The sequence below is a fragment of the Vespa velutina genome, chromosome 3 (genome assembly GCF_912470025.1).
Source record: "Vespa velutina chromosome 3, iVesVel2.1, whole genome shotgun sequence".
In the NCBI taxonomy this organism is placed as follows: domain Eukaryota; kingdom Metazoa; phylum Arthropoda; class Insecta; order Hymenoptera; family Vespidae; genus Vespa; species Vespa velutina.
The window spans coordinates 11458279-11486102 of record NC_062190.1 but is presented as its reverse complement, the minus strand read 5'-3'; the positions used below and the strand labels follow the sequence as shown (position 1 = coordinate 11486102).

The 27824-nt window shown below is 40.3% G+C and overlaps 1 protein-coding gene across 2 annotated transcripts in view; it reads left to right on the top strand.

Annotated features, from left to right (window-relative positions):
* The window catches only part of LOC124947556 (netrin-1-like), a 110849-nt gene that overhangs the window by 72592 nt on the left and 10433 nt on the right, over positions 1-27824 (top strand). The window contains exons 3-4 of one of the 2 annotated variants that reach the window (XM_047489875.1): positions 16161-16310; positions 17134-17229. In XM_047489875.1, coding sequence (XP_047345831.1) covers positions 16161-16310; positions 17134-17229 — 246 coding nt within the window. The remainder of the gene's footprint in view (positions 1-16160; positions 16311-17133; positions 17230-27824) is intronic. The other variant, XM_047489876.1, reaches the window with a different exon arrangement.

Here is a 27824-nt window from a genome sequence, read left to right as displayed (position 1 = left end):
CAGAGTATGGAAGCCGAAATAAGCGATCGGATTACTATCTCTTTGGAAGGCGAGTCTCTCTCTCTCTCTCTCTCGAATGAAGAAGAAAAGAAGAAACATTCGCGAGAGAGAGAGAGAGAGAGAGAGAGAGAGAGAGAGGAAAAAGATATATATATATATATATAAGAAGGGGGGAACGTTCGGAGCTCTTTGCAGCTTTACATATGTAAATCCCTGAGTTTCGAGGCAAACAACGGTGGCAACTTTTAACCCCTCGCATACGAGCTCGGTTTTATCGTGTACGCTTACGGTGCACCTAAGGTGTCGCGTGTGTACATATGCGGAACTAAAGAAGCGCATGGTTCATTGATACAAAAGGATCTAAATGTACCTATAGTTAAGTATAATCAAAAATAAGATCACGGACTGCCTTCTCTTTAACGAAGCATGACGAAGCAAGACGATTGTTCAAGATGAAGTTGCTTGTTGATAATAATGAATAAAAAAAGAAAAAAAAAAAAGAAAAAATACGAAATAGAAAGAGAGAGAGAGAAAGAAGATTTGGAATGGTTATGGAATGTCTATCGCAAACAGTCTCACTTCTTTGAATTTTGGTTGAAAAGAGCACAAAGGACAAAGGTCATTGTACAGGAAGAAGCACGCGAACCTTTTTAAGGCCATTGACCAGAAGGCAAGTAAGTCGGGGACTCGCTCGAGTCAAGCATACACATCGCGCATTGCAATTGTTCGATTGTCCTGGCTCGTGCTTTTGCGTGCACTGTCCTTAATTCGCATCGTTTACGGTGACTCACTTTCGCCATCATACACTGACTTCTACCGATCCCAGACGAACGTCATCGTTGATGATTCGGAGCGATCCAGAACCACGACACTGTTCCAGACACTCAGCACGCGCGCGCACTCGCCCCTACTCCGTACCGATTATCTCCTTCCTACGGTGATTGATCTTTGACTTTGCTCAACGTCGAAGAGAAACTTTTGGTTTTCGGGGGAAAAAAAAAAAAAAGAAAAAAAAAAAGAGAAAAAGAAAATTTTCTTTTAAACAGATTTCTCTTATCTAAGAAAGAAAGCAAGAAAGAATGTGGGATTATAACAATGGCTCTTTATCTTTTATGCGAATGATCGATGAATATTTTTGAGGGAAAAAAAGAAAAAAAGAAAAAAAAAGAAAAAAAACAAGAAGAAGAAGAAGAAAAATTACGTAAAGTTCAATTACGTAAAGTATCGTTGTAAGATGAAGAAGTCTGCATTTAGCGCGTGCATTCATGTTTCTAACGAAAGGGGGAAAAAATGTTCCGTGTCGCAAGAAACTCGAATAATAATCGTCGAGGAATCGACATCGTTATCTTACCGCCACGTTCGATCGCTACTCATGTCTGGCTCATAGACTGAGAGTCCTTTCGAAGAACCGTTCGTTTAACGAGCGCGTTATCTCACCGAATCGACAATCGGCACGCGGTCTTTCAGTAACGAGAGGTCTTAACCTCCATCCGTCCGAGAGAATATCCGTCAGAAATGTCGTTCTCGATAAATGTCAAATGTAATCGCTGTCTTGGCTAACTCTCTGTCCTCGCCGTTTGTCCTCGCATCTACTCTCTTCCTCGTCTTAAACGTTTTCTCTCAGAATAATAATCCCTTATATGAACCATTCTCAAAAGACAAATACGATTAAACGAATTCAACTTTTGGACGAAATTTTATTTTTTATATTTAACTATCACAACACTCGAACGGAATCCTCACTTCTTATATTACTAATAAATTTCCCTAATTTCTTTTATTTAAATATCATTAAATGAACAAAATTCTTTTCCTTTTGGGCCATCGAATAAAAAATAATTTAATTAGTAATAACGAATTATTCCAAACGCCTATTCATCGTCTTATTCGTTTTACACGTCGTTAGATCAAAGCTACGTTTGCATTCTACTGTTTCTAATGTTTATTTGTATCTATATCTCAAATGGGAATTTTAAAAAGCCATATATATATATATATATATTTTATCACATTTCTTCACTTTTTCCTTTATGAAGTTGATTCGATCGATTTGATAAGCGATTCATATACTCTTTTAAAAACTCGGCCGTCCTTCACCGAAGATCCATCTATCACCCATCTACCACCCCTAATTCTAAAAGAAATGCAAACTTAAATAATTACTTACTTACTTACTTACTTTAAACATTCCTTACGGCATGAGCGCAAAGTGAACAAATGTAAAAAATCGTAAAGGAGTAATAGGAAGCTCGCAAACACGGTAAGAAGTAAATGCTTTACGTAGAGCAGGTACGAACGTGAAACGAGCATGTGTGTGGCGAGAATTCCACGGCGTGGAATCGAGCGCATAATGTGTCGGTGTCGCGCTTCTATACGGCAGCCAACGGGCTCTCCTCGCGCGAGCCTGTTTACATAAGTTGGCCCGGTCTGTCTCTCTCTCTCTCTCTCTCTCTCTCTCTCTCTCTCTCTCTCTCTCTTTCGCTCGCTCACACATACGCGAACACACATGTTCATGATCGTGCAGTCGCTACAGGTGGGTCCCTCTACACAACCACGTAATACACATAGAGAAGTGCTTCGGAGTCGAGTAGAAGAGAAGAACCTGTTCCTTCGAGTCCACCCGGTATGCCAGGACGCGTGTATCTTACGGGGGTCATCTACGACGGGTACGCATACATAGACAGTGCCCATAAGTACGGGCACACGCGATCGACAGAGGCGTACGACACTCGAAAACCCGAGATTCTGTGCTCGCTCGAGTGGACGAACGATCCAAAGAAAAGAAGAAGTACCAGAAGAAGAACAAGAAGAAGAAGAAGAAGAGAAGAAGACAGAGAGAGAGAGAGAGAGAGAGAGAGAGAGATGAGGAGGAGGAGGAGGAGGTGGCTACGTTCTTGGCTGCACAGAAGATTATTCTCGGCGAGGTGCCGATGTTAACCGATACAATGTGGCGTGAAAATTTCTAACCCGATTTCTCGCCGGGCTCATAGGGACAGACTTACTTCTTGGATAAATTTAATACTCTCTCTCTCTCTCTCTCTCTTGTTCTTAATGATATCAAAAGAAATAAAACAGAGAAAAAAAAGAAATGTTATACATCGACGTAAACAAAATATATCGTCGGGAAAATTTGTTCTTTTTTTTTTTTTGTTCTTGTCTTTCCTTTCTTTTTTTTCATTTTTTCTAAAAAGTGGAATTACGTTGAATGAGACAGATGAATAAGAGAATCGATATGGTAAGCGTGGTATAGGAAGAAGAATAAACGGAAAGCAGCAACTTGTGTCGGCCCCAGGAAAAACCGTAGTACTTTGAAGGTGGTTTATGCGAATAACAGGCTTCCCGTATCTCCATTAAATATTCACTAAGAATGAATCCTCTTGAAAAGAAGCAGAAGGAGGAAGAGAAGACGATGGAGATAAAGAAAAGAAAGAAAGGAAGGGTCGGCATTTAACTTTTCGACGAGACTTTTTAAACGAACCGTTCAATATTCCTACCATGAATTGAAAAAAAGAAAAAAAAAAATATTGAATCGTTCTCTCTCTATCTCTCTCTTTCTCTCGGTCTCGCTCTCGCTCTCTCTCTCTCTCTCTCTCCTACGTAATTAAACTACGAATAGTATCGCCGTACGTTCGACGAAAATTTATGCTTCTACGAGAAATTCGAACAATTGGATCGTCTCTCGGTGACACTCGTTTGAGAGAACAAATTTCGATAGGTTGGCGCCTAGGAAATGCTCGGCGTCACATTTAACGAGACGGATGCCGCGTACCTAACTCTGTTAAAGATACGAAAGTTAAAAGACTTTCGAACTGGAGCAACGAAACAGACATTTCGGTCATCTTTTACGACTACTTTATCTCGAGAGAGATTTCACGAGCCGACACCACATAACCACGAAGTTTACAGCCGCGTTCACACCGCGAGCTATGCCTTGGTTTTATGAGCTCTTCCGCGTCGAATCGTCATCGTCGGTGGTGGTCTATCTTCAGGAATATTAAGGAAATCTTACCGGCTCTATCTCGGACGCTAACTTTGCTATATTCTAACTTTAAAATGATTCGACTTGAACTCGACTCAAACTCGAACTCGATCATCATTGTTATATTACGAATGAACGTACTCCGTTCTAATGGTAAAAATATGAGAAGCAAAAGAATAAAAAAAATTCCGTACTCCGAAGAGATTTGAAAGCTTGATAGAAACATTGTTATTACATCGACGTAATCGATGCGCACGAATCGGTCCCACGCGATGTTTTTTTTATTCCGAGAGTGGGTCCTTTCGTAAATTTCTTGGTCACGTATGATATCGAGAGATTCTGTGATAAAAAAAGAAAAAAAAAAAAAAAAAAAAAGAAAAGAAAGAAAAAAAAAGCAAAGAGAGAGAGAAGAAAGGAAGGACATTTCAACGCGATTCGATCAACGTTCCATACACAAAGGACTAAAAATGTAGTCGACGAGCGTGAGAGTTATCTCGAAAAAACGTGATCGCGTGAGAAAGAAAAAGATAGAGAGATAGTTATGAATGCGAATTTCTTCGCAGCAGTCGAAACGACTGATTACGAGGGATACGGAAAAGCAGGAGCCAGGGTTGGAAGGATCTAAATCGGGGAGGAGGGGATTTTGGTGGACATTTCGTGACAGGAATACTAGCTGAGCTTTCGCAAGCGTGTCTCGAATCGGACTTACAGCTTTTCGTCCGCCATCCTTTTTCGTCACTGACGACGACGACTACGACTACGACTACGACTACGACTACGACTACGACTACGACTACGAACTCAAAAAACTCGATACGCTGGTCCATCTGAATACGAAACGAGTATTCCTCACGACAGGAACTTTCCTACCTCCTACTTGTACAATTTCTACTTCTCTACGGAAGAACGTAAATTAGCTTTGTACTTTCTTCTTTCTTTTTTTCTTCTTTTCTTCTTTTTCCCTTTTTTCAATTTTTCCTCAGTCAGTCCGGAAAATGAAGAATTCCGATTCGTTTTAAAATAAAATGATTCATTTATTTCATAGGAAAAATATCGCCGTTATGTCATTATATTAAAATCAATTTATATCGAGCGGAGAGATCGAATTGAAAAATTTAGAGATACATTATTTTTCATCGGAAAATCAACGTTTCATATATTCCCGTGAAAATTGTATCTATTGTTCGACGATTAATCGGTAAAATGATTCTTCTCTCATGGTGATTACTTTATTCAATGACCTATATATATATATATATATATAAATCGAATAAGCCGCCATTACATTTGCACACACGTGCATACGAAAATGCGTTTGTATATGTGTATCTGTGTGTGTGTATATGTGTGTGTGTGAGAGAAAGAGAGAGAGAGAGAGAGAGGATGAGAAATATTTGGCGAGAAAATTCGGCTGGCAAATGAGCCGTGAGAATTCTTCGAGGCTACGAGAGAGCTTATCTTTCGCCATTGGCTCGGTCTCGTCGATCGGAAAGGAATTTATTCGGTGACGTTGGGGAGGTAGAAAATAATTCCAACCGTCGAATGTGTTCCAATAACGAGAAGAAAAAAAGCGTGTGTGCACGTGTATATATATATATATATATATATATATATATATATATCGAGTACGTAAGATTGAATCCTCCTTGCTACGTCGTCTTCTCTATCGATATTGCCGAAGTTCAAGAGATCCGAAAGATTTTGCCATTTCTTTTTTTTTCTTTTTCTGGACGACTTGAAGCGAATCGAAAGATATCAAGCGGGATCTAGATTACGTCCTAACGTAAGATCCAATGAAATATCAATTTGTGCGGAAAGCTGAGAAGAATTCGTTCGAACAAAGGAACGAGACTTTACCCTCCTCGTAAAAAGCCATCGAGTGAGAAAGAGAGAGAGAGAGAGAGAGGGAGAGAGAGAGAAATAGATAAACAGATAGAAAGAGAAAGTTTTTCGTAAAATTCTTTTATTCTATTCGACCAAGAGAAGACACCTTTTAACCCAGTACTCGTTTTCATTGAGCTAACCGAGAAAGAACGAAATATCGAAGAATGGCTTTCCCATAAGCCCGTAAGTCCGATAGACTAGAAGGGCCAAGACTGACTGGAGAAACAACCACTTTGATCTCGATCTTCGATGGCAAACGGAACGACGTGGAAAACTTGTCCAGGTCTCGATCCGTAGTTCTTTGATCCGTCCTTTCGAAACTGTCGAGCTATCCGTCCACGTTTCCCCGATCAAAGGGAGACCCTTCTATTTTCCTATCCTTCTCCTCCTCCACCTCCTCCTTCTTCCAACTCACTTTCTTTTTTATTCTTCTTTCACGTTTCTTTTTTTTTCTTTTTATTCTGTTTCTTCACGGAGAGTACGAAAAAGAAAAGAAAATTTCTTGATAGGCTAAAAGTTAGAAATACTAAAGAGAGAGAGGGAGGGAGGGAGTGGGAGTGAAGAGAGGGAGAAGAGAAACACGAAGGGGGAATTGTTCGGGCTTCGATGGATCGACTTTATCGAACAACCCACACCCTGCGTACTCGAGGGAAATCAGGCTGATAATCCGATTAATAAATTAGTTGACGTCCACACGCGGTCCGCGCGTGTTCCAATCGCTGTTCGCGATTTAATCGACTATTTCTCATTGTCCTCTCTCTCTCTCTCTCTCTCTCTCTCTCTCTCTCTCTACACTCGGTGACTTGGTCGATTTGCTTTATCGTCAACTATAGAAAATCAAGGCAAATAATCCTACGCGATTAAATTCATCGGTTTATTAGGTATTTATTTGTTTTTGATTTAAAGTTGTCGAGAATATTTAAAAAAAGGAAAAGTGAGATAAATAAATAAATAAATAAATAAATAAAAATAAGTGAAAACTGAAAGATGTCGAAAACAAAAACGAGGCATGAAATAAGAAAACGTTCGTTCATTGGCGAGGTGGCAAGGTTATCTCGCGCGATTACGAGGAATCGCTTCGTGGAATCCTCTTCCAAGCTACTTCTTTTCTCCCTCGTTATTTCTCTTGGATTCCCAGGTTCAGGGACCGGATGTTGTTGATGCACGGCAATATGTCGAAAGGAAGGGTACCAGGATACTTCGAAGCAGTGGAAGAACGTGGGCAGGGAGGCGATCTCGTCAAACCCACTAACCATGAGCAAGAAAAAGAAGGAAGATGAGCTACCCGCTGCGAGGAGAAACAAGTGGGCGAATTTCGGCATGCAAATCGCTTCCAAATCTACCCGAGAATCCTCTTTCAACTGAAGAAGAGAAAGAAGAAGAAGAAGAAACGAGAGAGAACGAGCGTCTACTTTGATACACACGCGACGCATTCACATTTCTTTCTTTCTTTCTTTCTTTCTTTCATTCTTTCTCTCATTCGTGAAAAGAAGAAGGTGAAACCGTGCCAAAACGAAAATGAAATTTAATGCGAGAAGAACGAGCTTCGCTCGTGTTTCTCCCTTTTTGTTCATTATTTTTTTTACCTCGCCCCTTTTTTTATGTTTTATTTATTTATTTTTTTTTTTATTTATTTCTTTTTTCTATACAATCGATTATTATTCAGCGCGATGATATACATATATATATATATATATATATATATATATATTCACTGGATATTAAACGTCGATCCTTTCTGCGGTAGCGCGTAAAACCAAATTCCACGCTTCGGCTAACTTCGGTTAATAAAACTTTCTGCTCGGTTTTGAACATTCGCTTGAAAATTGATGAAAACAACGAGGTTTCCGTCGAATGGATTCTCTCGTTATTGTATATATATATATATATATATATATATATATATATATATATATATATATATACACACAATATATATGCGTATGTACGAAATAGTCGACGATTTTTCATGTGCTTCGTTTTACATTCTTTTTGTATCCTCCATTTTGAATTTCGACGGAAGCTTTGATTTTTAAAAAAGCTCGCCCCGATATCATACCCCTTTGTTTTTCCTCTCTCTTTTCCTATTTTTTCCTTCCCTGTTTTTCCAATCTTCATATCTCGTTGTTATCGTTCCATCTTGAACGAACTCACATGACAATGGGACGCATGACTGATATCACTCGATCGAGGACGTTCCATGAAATTAGGTTAATGGATCCTTGATAAGTCGACGAGCAAGCATCTGTTCTTTCTAGAATCGTATCATTTTCTCGCGGCTTAATAAATCATCCTCCTCGAAAAGCTACAAAACGATTCAGACGCGTGAAATTCTGGCTTGCAGAAAATAACGAGAAAGCGAGAAAGAAGAAAAGAAAAAAGAGAAAAGAAAAAGGGGAGAGAGAGGGGTGGGAGGGGGGAAGTAAAGGAGCCATGGGAGGAAGGAAGAGGGAAGGAAAACAAGACTTTAACGAGGGAAAACAGAATGTTAGACGTCCGGTTTTGGACCTTTTTCATGGCAGTTAACGCTCGCAATTAGTCGGCAAAGTTCGGAGATAGTCCGTATATTTTTGGGTTCGCTAAACGAACCGGAAGCGTCTAATAAATTGCACCCGTTAAACAGACGTCGACAGAATAATTGCGTGGAAACGTAGACCAGGAGACTTGTCCAAGAGGAAGAAACACGGTTTAACGTGATGAAGTCGAGTACACTTGAGCCATCTTCTCCTTGAGGGTGGATTTACTTATTCCGTCGCTGCTCTGCTCGCGAAACCTCTCCTTTATTTTTTTTTTTTTTTTACCCTTTGCTTCGCTATCGAACGCTGTAGGAATGAAAAAATGGAACTCTCTCTCTCTCTCTCTCTCTCTCTCTCTCTCTCTCTCTCTCCCCCCCTCTCTCGTTCTCTCTCTCTCTCCGGAGCCTTCGTAAATTTTTATATTCGTCCTTAAGAAAGAAAAAGAAAAAGAAAATCGAAGAAATGTAAATTCACGAATATCGCCAACGATTATTCGTTTTACGATTACGATCTTTAAGCTCGAGCACCAAGTATTACAGTCTGCTCCTTCGTAATCCGACGCTCATTTTCGTCCTATTATAAAATTCTAATTAGTCGTTCGGGATTTATACCGGTTGTAAAAGGGCGTCCGTTCTCCATAAAGATCTCTATCTGACCACCCATCTCAGAATCTATTTAACAACCTTCCGAGAGACCTCCTTTAACCATAGAGCGAAAGAGAGAGAGAGAGAGAGAGAGAGAGAGAGAAAGAGAGAAAGCTTCGAAAAGAAAAAGGGCCACGATGAATCCAACTATGTCGTTGGAAGTTCTTGAAATAAAGAAGCGGCTAAGTTAATCGGATTACGAGCGTTGAATTAAACGAGTGAATCTGATTTATCGTCTTCTCAAGATTCAAGATAACAATGCTTTAGTTTAAGACCAAATAGATATACTGGTTGACGCTTTTTCCTACTTTAAGTACTTTAAAAGTTAAACGGCAGCACGTTACAAGCTCTTTGACTAAACTGAGAAGAAGTTTCAATGTTCGATCACGAGAATGGTCGATTAATTTCGACGTACCTTTCTTTTCTTATGAATGGTGAGAAAAGTGGCTCGCAATGGGATTATTTTGAAAACGCGACCTTTTTCAACGTCGCCACGATGGGAAGAAGAAAGAAGAGGTAGGAAAAGAAACCTCGCAAGGTCAGCTTGAAATTCTCCCCGATAATCCGCTTAAAGGTTCTTAACAATTTCACGTATGTATGTATACGAATATAAATATACGTGGCGTTTACCTTCACGAGACTCGATCCGGTAAGTCGAATTTATGAATGCCTTCTTTCGAGGCCACATCCAGGACGACCAACGGCAGAGCATCATCGGCAACGCAACCAATAACGCTATTATATCCACCCTCAATTTCCTACGACACCTCGAACGAAACCGTCTTCAAAATCCAATTCGATTCTACGCCCACAATTTACCCCGCTCACTTCCCACGTACAATTTTCAACTCGATCGTCGAGTTTTCTGACCGTTTTTCGCGCTGCTAAATACGATTTACGATTTATCCCGATCTCGCTATCCCGAGCCACTCCGCGCAACGATACCTTCTAACTTCTAATCCAGCTTAGCGTTGGACTTCCAAATCCAGTTCTAAAGTTTTGTTACGATCGGCCGATCATCCCAAGTAACTCCATTTCAAAAAAGCTTTCCTCGATCAAAGATTTACATTAATCCTCAAAGTTTGCCACGAAACACGGCTCCCTTTTAATATTTTCCTCTTTTTATGTTTAAAGTACTTCTTTCTTACGAAGAGACGAGATAAGAGAGAAACTATGTAACGACCTAAACGTTCGCTCTCGCGAGGAGTTATTCATGACGCGACAACACTAGTAACGCGTTCGTCGTTCGTCGCTTTAATCGCCTTCTAACGGATAATTACCCCTGCAATTTCGCATTTTCCAAGCAACTCTTCTTCGCTCTACGATGCGATACAGCCGTCGGATATAACGTCGTCTCATACTTTTATCATAAAATAGTAATAACGTCGGTTTAAGTCGAAAGTGTGTGGCGAGTTGCAAGGGAAGTAACGCGGAAGGAAGAGAACTTGGAAGTAGGGAGACAGAGAGAGAGAGAGAGAGAGAGAGAGAGAGAGAGAGAGAGAGAGAGAGAGAGAGAGAGAGAGAGAGCAACGACCTAGAAGGCTTTCGAGAGGCTCCTCTCTCGTGTTTTACCAGGGATGTACTCGCCTTGCGAAACGTGATCATAATTAAACGCTTTTCAACGTGTCTCCAGCAAAAATACAAGAGTAAGTAAGTAAACGAGCAAAGAGAAACGTATCGCGGCAAAGATTTTTCGTCGAAACTTTTTACCTCCTTCCTTTTCAACGATACTCCCAAATATTTGAAAAAAAGAAAAGAGAGAGAGAGAGAGAGAGAGAGAGAAAAAAAGGAATATCTCCCTTTTCTTTCCAATCCGTTTATCTTTCATATCGAATGACCGAAGAACTTTTAGCATATCGTGGATCGTGCCTGTTCTCTCTCTCGTTTTATCTATCTATCTATCTATCTATCTTTTTCTAGATGCACAAAATAACAATAAGAGAGAGAAATAAAGAGAGAGAGAGAGAGAGAGAGAGAGAGAGAGAGAGGGCAAAGCGATCGTACGATATCCTTTGAAGTCGCAAGTCCTCGATATCGTCTCTTTGAAAGAAAGGAGAAAGAGAATTACAAGGATACGATGCTCGCGAGATGCACGATCTTATCGATCGGCGATGAGATAAGAATGTACCATCGTTGAATCGAAGCACAGCATCGGAGAGCACGTTCAAGGTCTGCAAGATGCTTCTTCCTTTCTTTCTTTCTTTCTTTCTTTCTTTCTTTCCTTTCTTTCTTTTTTATCTTCTCTCCGCAGAAGAACGCGTCAGCAGAAGCAAAACGAAGGTGACGGCCACTCTCGCGTCTCCACGCTCTTGAATTAATCTCTTGAGAAAGAGAGAGAGAGAGAGAGAGATTATTGCCGAAAGGATGAATGATGATGATAGTCTACTCTCTCTCTCTCTCTCTCTCTCTCTCTGTCTCTCTCTCTCTTGAAGGACTCGTATCATAAGGAAAATGGATCCCCGCAAATCGCTATGTTCCTTCTTTGGAAAATTAAAAGATGGCCGTCCTTTAATAAATTCTTTTTCTCGCCTTGAAGCATTTCAAACAAGAAGAATTTAACTCTCGGGACGTTCTCCGGCAAAATGTCAGGCACAAAGAAGTCACTTTGTTCTTCTGAAACGAGAATAAGCGCTCGTCGTTTACACTTCCGCGGAACGGATTAATCTCGGTTAAGAGACGAGAACCTTAGAGACGAGAAGAAAAAGAAAGAAGGAAAACGATCGGTTTACGCTTCCACGATGTCTAACGTCGTGAGTAAGTAAGTAGTTACTTACTTACTTACTTACTTACTTACTTATATACCTAAGAAGGAAGATCTTTGCGAGAGACAAAACAAGAAACAAGAACAAATGGAAAGTCTTATTCGATTCGAGAATGAATATAAATAAAAAATACATCTGATCGTTTGGGAATGTACATACGTACTGACATTTATCTTTCGAATGAAAGAAAATGAAACGACGATAAATAAAGGTTCTCGGATCGAGTTTCCGTTCGTGTTGCTCTCTCTCTCTCTCTCTCTCTCTCTCTCTCTCTCTCTCTCTCTCGCTCGCTCGCTCGCTCGCGTAGACAGGCATACACACATATGCACACAAGTACTTTACAAAAGAGACGATACTTAACGATTCTAAAAATCGATGTCTCGTATCTCTCGCACGATGTACCGAAGTAAAAGAAGGCGTGCAGGTAAAATGTAAAACGAGCGTGATTTACGAGTCACACTCGTGCTTTCTTCCTCTTCCATTCCCCTTTTCTCCTTGTGAGGCTTCATCTCTCTCTCTCTCTTCCTCTCTCTCTCTCTTTCATTCTTTTTCTCGTGGGTGTCTCTCGGAGTCATGTTTATATTAGCCGGCAATAAGTGACACGTCGGTATGCCCTACTCATTTTACAGGCGTAAACATGAATTACGGTGGCCGGTCGTACTTCCTGAAAACATCTTCAGACTCGATCGTTGTATCTCCCTCTATCCAAACGTTTGAGTAATTTGAACACCCTCAAATCCACCGAAAGTACTTTAGTTTGTTGAATTACGATATCTCAAAACGGACGATGCTCGTTAAGCAAATCCCAAAATGTACGCTCGAGTATATCATTCTCATTTTCCAACGTACGAGTCTCAAGTGACTCTTAAACAATAGCAATTTTTTTTTTTTTTTTTTTTATTTTTTTTTAATTAGATCAGATTTACTTGGAATAGGATCGTTCCTTCTCAATTTTCCTATGCTCATTAACTTTTCGTTCATAAAGATCATTCATAGGAGAGTCTAATTTTCTTACACAGAAGTAAGCTAATACGGAGTTTCGCTTTCGCAATTCAAAAGTCCTCCTGTTATTCCGTTACCGGCAGCTTATACCTCTGGATGACAATAAATCCCATTCGGAAGTGCTCTTAATCTTGGATTAAATTTCCTGTGAAAATTGCGCAATCAACAAATATCTCTCTCTATCTATCTCTATCTATCTCTATCTATCCATCTCTTTTCTTCTCCACTAAGCGATAGCAATTAATTGATAAGGTTGACTTCTTTTTCACAGTCGATTCGCACGCAAATTAGTCAGCGTTAAAATACCATATAGGTATAAAACGAAGATATTTATGAACCCTCTTAAAGACGCCAATTATAGCCGATAAACTGGATCTAATCTTGTCCTAATACGGAATTACGGTGTTTAACCGGATTCCTTCGAATATAGACATCTCTTATCGGTACGATCGTGTACTACAGGGAGTTTCAGTTAACCCTAAACGCTTTAAAGACCATTCTAAAGGTCGAAGAAATGTTGAAAATTAAAATGAGAAACGAAGATAATTGTGGAATGGATTGTTCCAAGAGATATAGCTTATTGTTCCGAGATTTAATACGAGTATGGTGGTATATACGATACGACGATGCAAGACGATTAGCTCTTAATACCCTGGTCCAGGGAATCGTACCAGCGATACGGGAGGTCAGGACACGCTTATTGCTTCTCGATCCACGTTCATTAAATCGATGTTATTAAATCTGATTAAAGACGACCGGATCGTTTAAGAACGGTTCAACGATTTCTTATTTCATTTCTCTTTCGTCCCTAAAACGCAAAGAAGAAAATCGATGGGCTAAGATTTAAATAAACCCAAGAACTATAGATTATAAAATAGTCTTATCGTATTTCTCGCGTTATTCGACGTTTAAAAGCATCGTTCCACTTTCGACGCCTAAATCGCGCGTTATAACGGTTCTTCGATACTCGACATCGGCCAGCCACGACCAAAGAAATATACGAGAAATCGTCGGAGCCTAGTGCTCGTTATCCTACGACTCTTTTATCATTGCGATTTCGTTTCTTCTCTATATTACGAATGAAACCTTTTTTAAAAAAGATTAAAGCGATCGATTACGATCCATATCTACAATATATACATAAATGACGGAAAATCTTTATTTCCTCTTATCTTCCGAATACTATGCGCTAAACTATACTGAAAGATTTTGTTATAACGGTATTCTATTTTATTATTAGAAATGTTTCGTCGGAAATGTCACGTCATAAAAAGATCCTAATATATAAATTCATTTTTACCAACACATATACAGTCGATTTACGACGGGAATCGTTTACGTCGAATCGTCGAATTTCTTTTCTCTCTCTCCCTCTCTCTCTCTCTCTCTCTCTCTCTCTCTTCGTAGTAACTCATCCCCCGAAAATTAGTTGCATTGAAATCCGTCATCTCTCGGATCATATAATACATAGTTCTCGTCGTCACTGAAAATTCGTAAGCGACAGAGGTTAATTGTGATTCGTACGTCATAAATCACGAGCTCTCAAATTATCATTGCCGTCGTTGGACCTTCTCGAATGCCCGGAGCGAAAGTGTCCTCCCTCCCTCTCTCCTACTCTATCCCTCCGCCCTTCATTCTCTCTTTTTCTCTCTTTCTTTCTTTCTTTCTTTCTTTCTCTTTCGCTCTATCTATCTCTCTACGTAAAGCGAGACCGATGATCCAACCGATTATTCGTGTCACTTTGACGTCGTAGGACGGCGTCGGCGATTAAGAATTATATGAGCCCGTTGAATCGTGTCTCCTCCCCGCTTAATTTTCGTTCACGCCTTCGTCGGAACGAAATGCCTTCGTAATTTATACATCCCAAAACGACTGGAAATTCAAAACTGAAAGATCGCTAAGAAAGCGTGCACGATTAAAACTCGAACGGATGATTATTAAATTATAAAAATCGATAAAAGGGATAAAATTAAAACTAAACGGAAAAAAAAGAGAAAAGAAAAGAAAAGAAAAGAAAAGAAAAAAAAAGAATTGAACAACGTTTTGATTATTTCTACCAGCGTGTTACGCGTTTTATGAAGGAAAGAGACGATCAATTGGGCCGTATCTTTGTCATTTAACTTTACCATTGTCCCCTGATGAGGGTATACAAATTATCCAATGTCTCCGAATGAATGCACGACTGCCTATTTATCAACTTTCTTCCATCCGCCTCTATCTTCGTTTTCTCTTTCTCTCTCTCTCTCTCTCTCTCTCTCTCTCTCTCTGTCTGTCTGTCTTTCTTCGGCTCTATCTCTATCTCTGTCTTCGACGAAGCACAGCTTTCTCCGGGACATCTCGTCTCTGATGGCGATCCATTCATCGAGAGACGGCTGATTGATTTCATAAATCCTACACGAAGTGGCTCGGTCGGTCGCTAAGCGTGTAAGATCCATCGCGAAGAAGCCATAAAGTTTTTCCTTGCGTAAGAGCCGAGAGACGTCTCACCGTGTAGAGAATTCGGATAAGATTGGAATGCACGTTCGAGATTTAAAAGGTCTCGCTTCACGATCGAGCACGTGCGCGCACTTTGTGCAATCTCTCTCTTGCTCTCTCTCTCTCTCTCTCTCTCTCTCTCTCTCTCTCTCTCTCTCTCTCTCTCTCTTTCGTATCGGTATATAAGTATAAAATATTTTCTGTTATTTCACGAGCGCGCGCATTTCATAAATCTCTTCGGGGGCCAACGAAAATGGAGCTGTACATCAACACCGTGCGTGAAATAAATCGGAGTAAGCGGCGAACGTTCGTTCCACGGGAAAATATCTATCGGACGCATAAATTCTTCGTCGAGGTCGATGCGTCTGTATCGTTGTTGGGGCTATCGAAAAACAATCTTTCATAGTCGTGAGAGAAACGTCGAGAGATTGTTAAGGTAGAGGCATAAACGCGACGACGATTCTTTGTCCTTTGTCTCGGATCTATTATCGGGGAACTTGGGTTCACTCGTAAGAACAAATTTCTTATTAATAAATCAAATTAGCCGTCAAATTAATTAAGCGATCCTCGAATAACTAAATTATCTGACTTTCCTTTTTTTTCTTTTTTTTTTTTTTTTTTGAGACGAATGATCGAAAAAGATATTCTTCTCTTTCTTCTTCTTTTTTTTTTTCCTTTTTCTTTGGTTTGTCTCTCACTAAATTCATCGAAGGTAGAAGACCAACTAATTCCCCTATATTAATCATTGATCCTTGTCAGATCTTATAAGGGATCTTTTCCTTCGTGTTTACGTAAAAAAAAAAAAAAAAAAAAAAAAAAAAAAAAAAAAAAAAAGAAGAAAAAAAAGCTAACGTACCTGAACTAACACTTTCGTTTGTGGGCATGCCGTGTGTTACAGCGTGCGACTGCCACCCGATCGGAGCTTCTGGAAAGACCTGTAATCAGAACACCGGTCAGTGTCCCTGTAAGGACGGTGTAACCGGTACTACTTGTAACAGATGTGCCAGAGGATACCAACAGAGCAGATCGCACATTGCTCCTTGCATCAGTAAGTATTACACGGTTCTTTTCTAAAACCATCCTCCATTACCTCCACATTTTTTTTCTTTCCTACGTTCGTGTGAAAAAAAGAAAAAGAGAAAGAGAAATAAGAAACGAAAGGATGGTTAAGGGAGTTGGAAAGGAAGAAAGAGCCTAAGCTCGAACGTGTTTATCTTGAGCGAAGAGTACGAGGGAGGCCTGTAAATTGCACGAGCGAACACGGAACTTATTTTTAAAGGGATCTCGACGCTCCACAAATCGAGTACGCTCGAGTACAAAGTAACTTTTTGTATTACGACGTACGAGGGCGATTCTATCGAGAACGTATTTCGCATCGCGCTCCTTTCTCATTTCCATCGATCGATCGTGCAATAGCAACGGCAGCAACAGCAAAAGGTGGGCAGGCAGAATGTTCGCCTGTAAAACGAACGAACGAACGAACGAACGAGTTGCTCCGTACCGCTGAGTGATCGATCGATCGAACGATCGATCGACGATCTATCGAACGAACGAGCCAAGACACGTGAAGGAGATCGTTCTTCGAGATCCGACCGAGAGACGGGTTGTCCAATTAGAGAGAGATTTGCGAAAAGCGAGTCGTGCCCGAAATCGCTTTGACTCCTCATCGATCGATCCAAGAACAAACTCGAACATCGAGCCGAACGTTGCGCCAAACTGAACCGATTCGATTAACTCAAATTCGAGCTCGAGCTCGCCAATTTTTTTTTTTAACGCGAATTTTTCTTTTTTGTTTTTTTTTTTTTTCCTTTTTTTTTAACGCGATATCTCGTTCGAGTATCTAACTCGTACTCTCTGTTATCTGTTCACAGAAATACCGAGGGTCGTACAAACGCAGGGCACAGCGGGCGAGGAGAGCGGGGAACACGAGGACGAAGACGACGAGCGTGGATACGATGGAAGAGCCGGTAAGTAAGTGCCAAGTAAACCGGCGTGTTTTTCTTCCTCTTATTCGTTTCGTTCGTTTCGACAGAACTATACTCGACATACCTACGACGCGAGTGTCTTAACTCGAGAGTTTGTATGGCGAACTATCCGCTCCTGAACCCCAACCGTTCCTCCTTCCTCTCCCTCCACCACACCGCTTCCATCCCTCTCGTCTCACAGTTGATCACTTCTTTTATTACATTTGCACATGGATATAGAAAAATGAAATAGTCACTAAACTAGATCTGACCGTGCAAACTTTGTAATACCACGAACAAAATGTTCCGATGCGCTAATTACATAAGTTTAAACAAACGGCGAGAGAAACTCGAGTGAAACTAACGAGATAACGCGGTTGTTACTCATTGAAGAACTTTACTTGGTTAGAATAGAAGGTACTGAATCTGTCTCGAGGATTTTCTCTCTCTCTCTCTCTCTCTCTCTCCCTATCTATCTATCTATCTTTCTCTCTATCTTTCACCTATTTTAACTAAAAAATATTCCCTATCTGTTTCATATTTATTCCCTTTCAATGACTTTCCCAAGAAGAACCTGACCTAAGGAACTTTTAACACGCGAACCGAGAAATTAGATACGGGCATAAAGCACGAGCTTACGATCGATTTCCGAATCATAAATGTTTTACGAGCCGTGGGCGAAGGTGTAATAAGGTAGAAAAAATTGTCAGAGTTAATATAATTTTTCCGGAATGTCGTAAACCGGTGAATAAATGTCAAGTAAAGCAACGTACCTCTCTCTCTCTCTCTCTCTTTCTCTCTTTCCCTCTTTCTCTTTCCGTCTGAGAAATTTAACTAGTATCGTTCGCTAACAAATTTACCATTCGAACGTATCGTCCAAGAAAAACATCTTTTGCTTCTCTGGGTAATACCATGAAAGAATGAAAAGAGTAATTTAAACAATAGGGTCAAATTTATACTCCGGTCGTGTCGTAGGAAGGAAGGAAGGAAGGAAGGAAGGAAGTCGATTTAGATACAAACCGCGTCACGCGGAATGGAATGTAAGCGCGATATTAATTTAGCAGACGGAGTAGAGCGAAGACAAAAAGTTAGGAGAGGGAAAGGAAAAGGTAGAGCGAACGAGAGAGAAAATGGAAGGAAAGAGATGGGAAGGGAAAACTGAGGGTTGGAACGTCTAGCCGGTCGGTCGCAACCTCTCAGCCACCCCTAATGGCTTAATTAAAACCACCCTCAGTTGCGCGACCCGTCCGTTTACTCTACGCGCTTCTCTCCGTGAGAGTACAGTTGCCGTGTTTTATTTACACGAAGCAAAGCTCGAATGAAACGCGATCTCGAGGCGATTGCATTTCCGATATAGAAGTTATTATTGTAACTTAGCAACCAAAGCGTCCCACACTCTCTCTCTCTCACCCCTCCCCTCCCCTGCCCTCTCCCACCCCCCGATCTACCTATCCATGAATATGTTCAATTACGTTATTACGAGGTTCGATTTAAATATACGCGTAGACTTTCCTCGACCTGACGTAATTATCGTATCGGTAATTTCACTGGTAAAGCGATAAATCCAAGTGTTAATATCTCCAATAGGAGCTTCGTTCTTCTGGGAACAACGAATGCCAATACACGATTTGATTCTTCATTTTTAATTCAGTTTAATCGGCATTCCATCATAAATCGCAATTATAAAAGCATACGATATCTCGATTGCATACGTAATCTCGTGGATAGCTCGTTATCGCAAACGAGTTTTCCCGTAGGACGAACTGCCCTCTGAACTTTGAACCAAACGATTCTTGAAAAGAACTTTCACCATACCGTAAAAGGTACAATCATTTTAGTGACATTTTTCTTTTTTCCTATAAATTTTTTTACCGTCCTCTTTCTCTCTCTCTCTCTCTCTCTCTCTCTCTCTTTCTCCCCTCTCTTATCACTCGATTATCGTCTATTCGATATTCTCCCAAACGAGACGAGATCCAATAAAAATTTCAAAGTACGCCTCGTTTCAATAGATCGCATTACGACAACACCTCATTCTGTACTCCTGTGAAATATCGGCACGCGAAGGGGTCGCATATCGTAATCGAATTTACACCTGACAAGCGTTTCTCTCAATCGTCGCTCGTAAATACTAGAGAAAGAGCAACTTTTGCTAATTTCGAATCCACCCATTCTCTCTACTCTTTCTTTTCTTTCTCTCTCTCCCTCTCTCCCTCTCTCTCTCTCTCTCTCTCTCTCTCTCTCTCTCTCGCAAGAGCACACATATTCGGCTCGGACTCGAAGAAAAATCGTGAGAAACGAGATTTAAGATTCCTAGCTAACTGGAGAAAGAAAAACGGGCGAGCCGTGCAAGCTTTCTAGGTTATAAACTTTCGATCGTAGATCAAGAAACGTGATTGTGCTTGGAAATCAAATTCCGGAAAGCGAGGAACCGCGCGCCGTCGTAAAATTTATTCGCGACAGCCACGGGGTATTGCTTTTTTGCTTTTCGAATAGAACCGAAGAAAAGAAATCCAAAGAAAAGAAATAAAGTAAACGAGGATTCCGATCTACCGACCACCTCGTCGTTACTCACTCGCTCGTAATTACGCTCGTAAAATTTTTCAAGGCCCGTAGACAATGTGCACCCGATGGCACGGAAACTCCTACCTCGGGGCTGACTTACTTCAAATGTAGGTATCGACCTACCTACGGGCACAAACATACATATACGTACCGAGCAGCTACAGTGACTCGCAAAGATGATCTTATGCTCCTTCGATATTAGATCTAGATTTATTCATGATCAATGAAAAACTTAAAAATTATATATATTCTCACAATCGTTTTTTTTTTGCCTCTCTTTTCTTTTTCTTTTTTGTTCTTTTTTTTTTCTTTTTTCCTTTTTGTCTTCAACGAAATTTTCCAATTCTTACATAACGCGTATATCGTCCTATAACCATTAATTTTGAAAGAGCATACGATCATTTTTGCGAGTGACTGTATCTTTTGCGAGTCTCTGCTCTTTGAGACTTCTATAATAGGAATAGATAAAAGCTAGGAACGTGGAACGATGTTATACTATCTCTCCGTCTCCTAAGTGAAGCTGCGCGAGGAAAAGCTATTCAAAGTGTACGTTGTACGTTCTTGTATACGTTCACTCTAACGTTGCACGTATGCAACGCGTGCATTTCGCGTCACGAATCGCATCTATATGTTAATGCGGAACGCAACTGCGCGCGTAATTCTCTTCGTGCACGCACCCACGCAACCCGGGAAAGATCTCGAAAGGAAGACTGAGAAAGAGAGATGAAGAGATAGAAATATAGAAACGGGCGAGATGAGAGAGAGAGAGAGAGAGAGAGAGAGAGAGAGAGACGATATCGCGAAAAGTCGTGCAACCTGTATACGAGTTCTATATCCGTGAAACATCCTTACGTGGGTGCTCGATGAAAATTATAAGATCGATTATCCTAATAAATTATGCAGTCCAGAATTATCTCTACGGGGCGATACACCGAGATGAAATTTTCATGAATCTGCTGCAAGACATTTGCTCTTTTATTTCTTCCCTCTTTTCTCTCTCTCTCTCTCTCTCTCTCTCTCTCTCTTCCTTCTTTATTTGCTTTGTCTACTCGATGAATCGAAAATTTTCCATTTCTCGTTGACGTATTATAAAGAAAAAGAGAGCTTTGCTCTCAATCGAAGAGGATATTCTTTTCTTTCGCAAACACATTATTTGGAAATACTACAAAATTGGTCCTTGATAAATATATAAATGCATATATACATAGGTACATACATTCATGCATGCAATGACGAACAACCAGTGGAGGTCGAGAGATCTCGCCCAAGCAAAACGTGGGAAACCATTTTCGAGTAACAACGTAAACTATGTAGTCGTTACGCGTTCATAATGGTATACACACCAGAGAGAGATAGAGAGAGGGGGGAGGTGGAATGAAGAGAAATAAAGAGAGAGAGAGAGAGAGAGAGAGAGAGAGAGAGAGAGAAAAGAGTTGCCGCATACCTATATAGAGAGGCGGCATTCGGTTTTAAACGGCCGCGTTACTATCCCAAGTTCGATGTAATCGCTCGTATTCTCCGGTCTTTCAGATCTGAAAGCACACGATCGAGCGAGACAGCACGCTCGCATACACTTGTAAAGATCGCGTGTACCCTTGCTAAATACATCCGTCGTAACTCCATCCTGAATTGCTAGATCTACTCTCGGAAAAGGAGTATAACATAATTCACTTTACGACTATGCGCGTTCGTTTCACGACTTGCCAATAAAGGAGAGATACTCCATCGGAAGACTTTTTTCTATTCTATCGATTAGATAAACTTTTTGTGTATGTATATATATATATATATATTTCTGTTTTGTTTTTTATCCCATAGCGAAATATTTTTTAGATAGTTCTTTTTTATTTACTATTTTCTCGAGAGAAACTAACTTTACAATCGTTTCGCATTATCATAGACACAATAAACTTATATCTATCTATACATCTCTATCGAAGCTTTATGATTCAGAAATGGGGAGCACTCGAGGAACGATATTCAGGAATGGGGTGGGACGATAGCAAACGGTCGAGGAAAAAAGCCCTAACCCGAAAAAGAAAAGAAAAAGAAAAAAGAAAAAAAATATCTCGTTTCACGATCGGCAAAGTGCCTTGTCATCGTCGAGAACGCAATTCCACTTCGGCGTCTACGTTCATAGTCGTCAGTTTCGACTGGTTCTGCCTGGTCGTCGTGTTTTCGGGTACTCGTCAGAAGTATTCAGGAACTTCCTTGAGAGGTTTTCCTTTGCCCATTCGTCGGAGGGCCAAATAATATGCGAAGAATGTATATATAAACGTTGCACACACGCGTGCAAGAATACAAGCGCGTTAAACGACGTGGCGCGTGGAATTAAACGTCGGGCTATTAAAGCGAGTTCGCATGAATGTAGGTATATCCAAGGCAAAATAATAATAACCAAGAGAGAGAAAGGGAGAGAGAGAGAGAGAGAGAGAGAGAGAGAGAGAGAACGATCCCTCTGGACCTCCCTTCGTCCAAATCCCTTTCTCTTCCTCTTCCTCGTTCTATCCCGAAAGTAAGTAAGGCGGGAAAGGAGGGACCGAAGCGAGAATGGGGAAGGAAAGAGAAAGCGTTAACTTCAAAAAGGGAGAGGGTAAGGAAGAAAAGGGAGTCGTCGCGAGCGTACGTTTAACGCGCATCGGTCTAAGTGCTTCCTATGGCTTTAACATTTCCTCCTTGCGCATATCGTGCATCGTGCTTTTTCCGTAAAACACCAGTACAGTATGCGCCATCGACGATATTAAATCCAAAACGATAGGGGAAAACAAAAAATAATCTCCGGCTAATCTAATATGCCGATCTAAAGAGGAAAACAAAAAAAAAAAAGAAAAAAAAAAAGAAAAAGAAAAGCAAACGTACAAAATATGAAATATAAATTCTTAGATAACGTTATCACGTAAGTTCTTGCAACGAGTCTTTGAACGAATTTGAAATTCTCGTATCAAATCGTAAGATCACAATGTCCCTACGACGCGATAGTCGTCGAGAATTTATCGACGATTGTAAAATAACACGTACGTATTGAAATCGTGGGGGTCCTAACATCGAAGACAATGTAAGAGCGCAATGTACGTAGTTTTTTTTTATCGATAATATGATAGTACGTTCGAAATGATTTAGCTTACAAAAGGCTTCCATTGAACAAACACGTATAAATACGAGCAAAGGAAAGGAAAGTATTACATAGAGATAGAAATTATTAATAAAATATGTATCTCTATGTAGAAGCGTTCCTTGATAATTCGACGTGTAGCCAAAGATCGTGTAATAAACGGAAAAAAAGAAAAAATGAAATAAAAAAAAAAAAAAAAGAAGGAAAATAATTCTTTAGGTTACACCAGTTTGTCCTTTCACCGGAAGATAAACATTAAAGGATTATGTCTTTATATAATATTAATGAATCATAGAAAGCAAATAGGCAAACGTACGAATTCGACGTGCACAGTTTTATACATTAATAGTTGCAATAACTTCCGCTATGATATTCGAACAACAAGTACGAGTATCGTTAATAGTCGTACAGTTAAAACTTTAAACCGCTAAGAGATAGGCCACAAGCGCATTTGCTTTATTAACCGGTCTTTTAAAACGAAACCGACAAGACTACACGCTTCGTTTGCGATCTTAACCGAACGTTCGATCGAAAAAAAAAAAAAAAACAAAAAAAGAAAACAAAAAAAGAACAAAAAAAAAATCTTTCCGATACATTTAACAGCAGCGCATCGATCTCCACCAAAAGTATAGAATTTCAAAAATCGAAAATAATATATCTGAACGAAGTACATATGTAATATGGCTCGTACAAATAGAAGAGAGAGAGAGAGAGAGAGAGAGAGAGAGAGAGAGAGAGCGCGCGCGCTTAATACTTATCCAACATATGTATGTATATATATGTATGTCGGTTTCTTCGTGAGCACATGCGGACTCGCATTTATCGATTATGTTCGGTCGACGTTTAGAGCACTCCAATCGATCGTACTTTAGACTCTAAACTCGGGAACACTAACATTTGCCGATCAATGTCCTAGAGAGAGAGAGAGAGAGGGAGAGAGAAAGAGAGAAAGAGACAAGAAACGTGGGATCGAGAACGTGTCGGGTCTCGTTAGCCAATAAGCCTCCGCAATATCTGAATGGCGATTTAGCTGGACGTTGGACTAACGCGCGTCGACGTGCAGCTTTGAACGAGAGAGGCTTATATACCAAGAGAGACGAAGTATACTTCGGTCGCTGTACAAACGCGCGTGCTCGCGGTAAAGCGTATTTTGCGCGCACGTATGCGCTCGGATACACGCCCATCGACAGAGGGTCCCCGTCCGGTCCTTCCGTTTCGAGAAACATATTCCCGTTTTGCTCCGCGCCATCGATTCGATCTCTTTTCTTCTTTCTCTCTCTCTCCCTCTCCTTATTTCTTCCCCGTATACCTTTCACCTCCTTACCAATATTCTTCCTCCGTTTTCCATGGAGAATTCAAAGCCGAACATTGTCGATCAATGGCGAGCTATTATATTGTAATAAACTCGATTATATTCATTTACATACAATCACGTATATAATAATAATTATTGATAATTATCGTCAAGTTCGTATTCGTTTATGTGTGACCACAGACAAATTCGATCGTAGTTTCGTACGATTCTCCCATCGCTACTGAATAAGAAATTAAGGGGAAAAACTTTTCCAGGAAATGACCTTTCGCTTCGGCGAAACCATGTGTGCACGTGTGGAACGCGACAAATCGATCTGTTTTTCACGGGTTATTAAAGCCGAACGTACTCGAAGTACATATGTATCTATGTGTATATATATACATATATATATATATATATATATATATATATCTACGATACGTTCGTAGAGATGTTCGATTACGATTGTTTACAAGTCTCGGAGGTCCTACGACTATAAGCTCTTCCTATTGTAAGACAATATTAGCGGCTTTATCGAGCTACGCTGTATGTAGTTTACTGTATTTATATATATATATATATATATATATATATATATATATATATATATACACATAGATACATATGTACTTCGAGTACATATATATATATATATATATATATATATATATGCTATTGTTAGATATAGGATAAACGATACAAGTATTATTTGCAAGTCGCGAATAATTTGTATTTTTCATTTCAAATAACAAAGACCAAAGATGAAACGATAATATTGATTTGTAAATAGTATTGAAAATTGAAAACAATTATGTAACGAATCGCTATGTATCGTATTATGTAAATTATCCGTAATTGTACCTAGATAATTCTGTAAATCGTTGAAAATGTCGATTGATTAGCAATCTCGAATGCGGATCAAGGCAGTCCATGGAGGAGGAGGATGGATGACATGGCTTTAACGACCTTCGAACGAGTCGCCGTCATCGCACTGTGAGATTCTCAATCACGCGACGCTTAATTAGCGCGCTTATACGTCCTACTCGCTAGCAATTCTCTTCCTACCGCGAGGACGATCTATAAGCACCGACTTTATTCTCTTTCGCGTATACTTCCGCGACGATCGCGTGACACCGATAGTTTTATGTGCTTCTCTCTCTCTCTCTCTCTCTCTCTTTCTCTCTCTCTCTCTCTCTCTCTCTCTCTCTCTCTCTCTCTTTCTATTTCGATCGATAGGGACGATTATCTTATGGTCATGAGTCGATTAACTTTGGTTTACATTCTTGCCTCCCGTCTTCATCGTTTATTATTTAAATGCATTGCTATTTTTTCTCGATTCGATTAAATTTGCCTCGTCTTTTTATTGGATTTGTCTAGAAATCTCCCTCTCTCTCTCTTTCTCTCTCTCTCTTTCTCTCTCTCACTTTCAAGTGATCCATTAACTCGATCCAATTTTCAACGTCCTAAAGATCGACCTACGAAGTTTACAAGCTACTCCGAAAGTTCCTGCCACCCGTTGGATACCAGGTCCTCGCTACAATAATAATTATCGTCATTATTACAGCAGTGGGTTACCGGTTGGAGCCTAAACCAAAGTTAATTACCAGCCGCCGAGGCTAATTTAAATCAAGACTAATTGACCTCGCTCCCTCCCTCCCTACTCCGATCCTCCACCGTCTCCTCCTCGTTCTCTGCTTTCTCGTTAGGCATTACACGAGCACGCTCATATCCTTGTCCTCTCGTATTACGAAAGTTCCATCGAAGTTAAATGTGGCAAACTTTGAAAGCTTTTATACTCGCACAAAACATTTGACAATCTTGATATATCTTGTCCTAGATTGTGGCATAAAGGAGTTTCATTTCGAAAGATATCCTATCGAATTTACTGGCCTCTATGAGATAAAGGATATGGTAACAATGACTTATCATACCGTCAGAGTCCCTACAGAATACGTTCTCTTGAAATTTGCGACCGAGCAAACGATCGTCCCGGACTTGTCCTTAAGAAAGAAAAGAAAAAAAGAAAAAGAATGACGGATAACGACATAAAATTTGTCTTTGAGAGTCCCTGTCGAGCCCTCCGGCTTACAAGTATTCTACGTTAATGACCCACCGACTCAGTGGTTCTCAAGTATCCTCCATGATCCCTTGGCAAAGGGTGCTGCCGATAAAATTCTAATGTCTTTTGCATATATGTTTATATACGTATAAATAATATACATATATGAGGAAAGGCAAGATAAAATAAGTAAATACAAATTAATGGAAATTTCTTTACCTATCAAGAGATTTTTTCTAAAAATCTATATCCATATGGAAATGGAACGATAGGCTCGTTTAAAGAAAGGGAACGGCATTTTCTCTCTCATTTTATTTTTAAAAGAGCGAAAATCGAAGAAAGGGAATTTAAGTGGAACCGTTTAATTTTCTCGTAAAAGTGTCTTAAGTTAAGAGCACCGCCGTTTTCCTCCCTCGCAAAGAGAGAGGGGTGATACGCGTAGGGGGTGAGAAAAAGGAGAGAGAGAGAGAGAGAGAGAGAGAGAGAGAGAAAGAGAGAAAAAGAGAAAAAGAGTAGTCTCAAGGGCAGTCGCACGAAAAACCGTAGATTCTCTACGCTGTCACGGCTGGCAAGCACCCACGCGCCCATTAAGGTACCTACCACTCGCTCTCTATAAGATACTTAAGATGCCTCGTAAGGCACACACCGTAGTACCGAGACCCTTTTATAATTAAGACGTTATTTTACGACCATGGCAGCGTGTCGCAAGAGCGTTGCATGACTCTCTACGTGTCCCGCTAACAGGAAAGAGAAGGATGAGACGAGACGAGACGAGAGACAAAGGGATATGCATTGGAAGAGGATGTTGCGTTAAAGCTTAAAAAATATGGTTATCGCCGAGATATTTTAATGGAACGTTGCATGACGTAGAGCTCTCTCTCTCTCTCTCTCTCTCTCTCTCTCGGTTGCTTTTTTCGGCGAACTAAAACGTTTTTAGGTTTACTAACTTTTACCCAACTCTCTCCGGCCCCCCTTATGCATTCGTTTTAAGTTTTATGCACATTTTCTACAAGAAAGAAGAATGGGGGATGAAGAAGGAACGTTTTTCTTTTTCACCACTTTTGTCCTACATCAATCAGGTGACACCGAGGACGACGACGACGACGACGACGACGACGACGACGACGACGACGACGACGACGAAAGATTCATCGTAGTCAAGAACGACGACACCAAGTTTCCAATAGAGTTACGAATTTATCTGGATGTCAGTGGTACACCGAAAACGATAAATCGAGATCTCCTTCTTCGATTTACATTCGTATCCTTATTTCGAGCTATTTGTCTCGGACCAGAGGGATTCCGGGAAACGGACTTAAATCTTCTTCGTTCTACCGCTATCGGGCTGATCCCAAGGGAGGACCATCTTGGTATTACCGAACAGAGAGAGATAGAGAAACACTTGGAGTTTACACTCCGTGAACCAATGTATGTGTGTGTGTGTGTATGTGTGTGTATATAAGAAAACGACGTTTTCGTAGTTTCCTTTCGTGACAGTGAATCTCAATGTATCTCCTTTTTCTATCAAATTTCATCATTCCGCGAGTATCTCTCTCGTAAACTCGTATAGT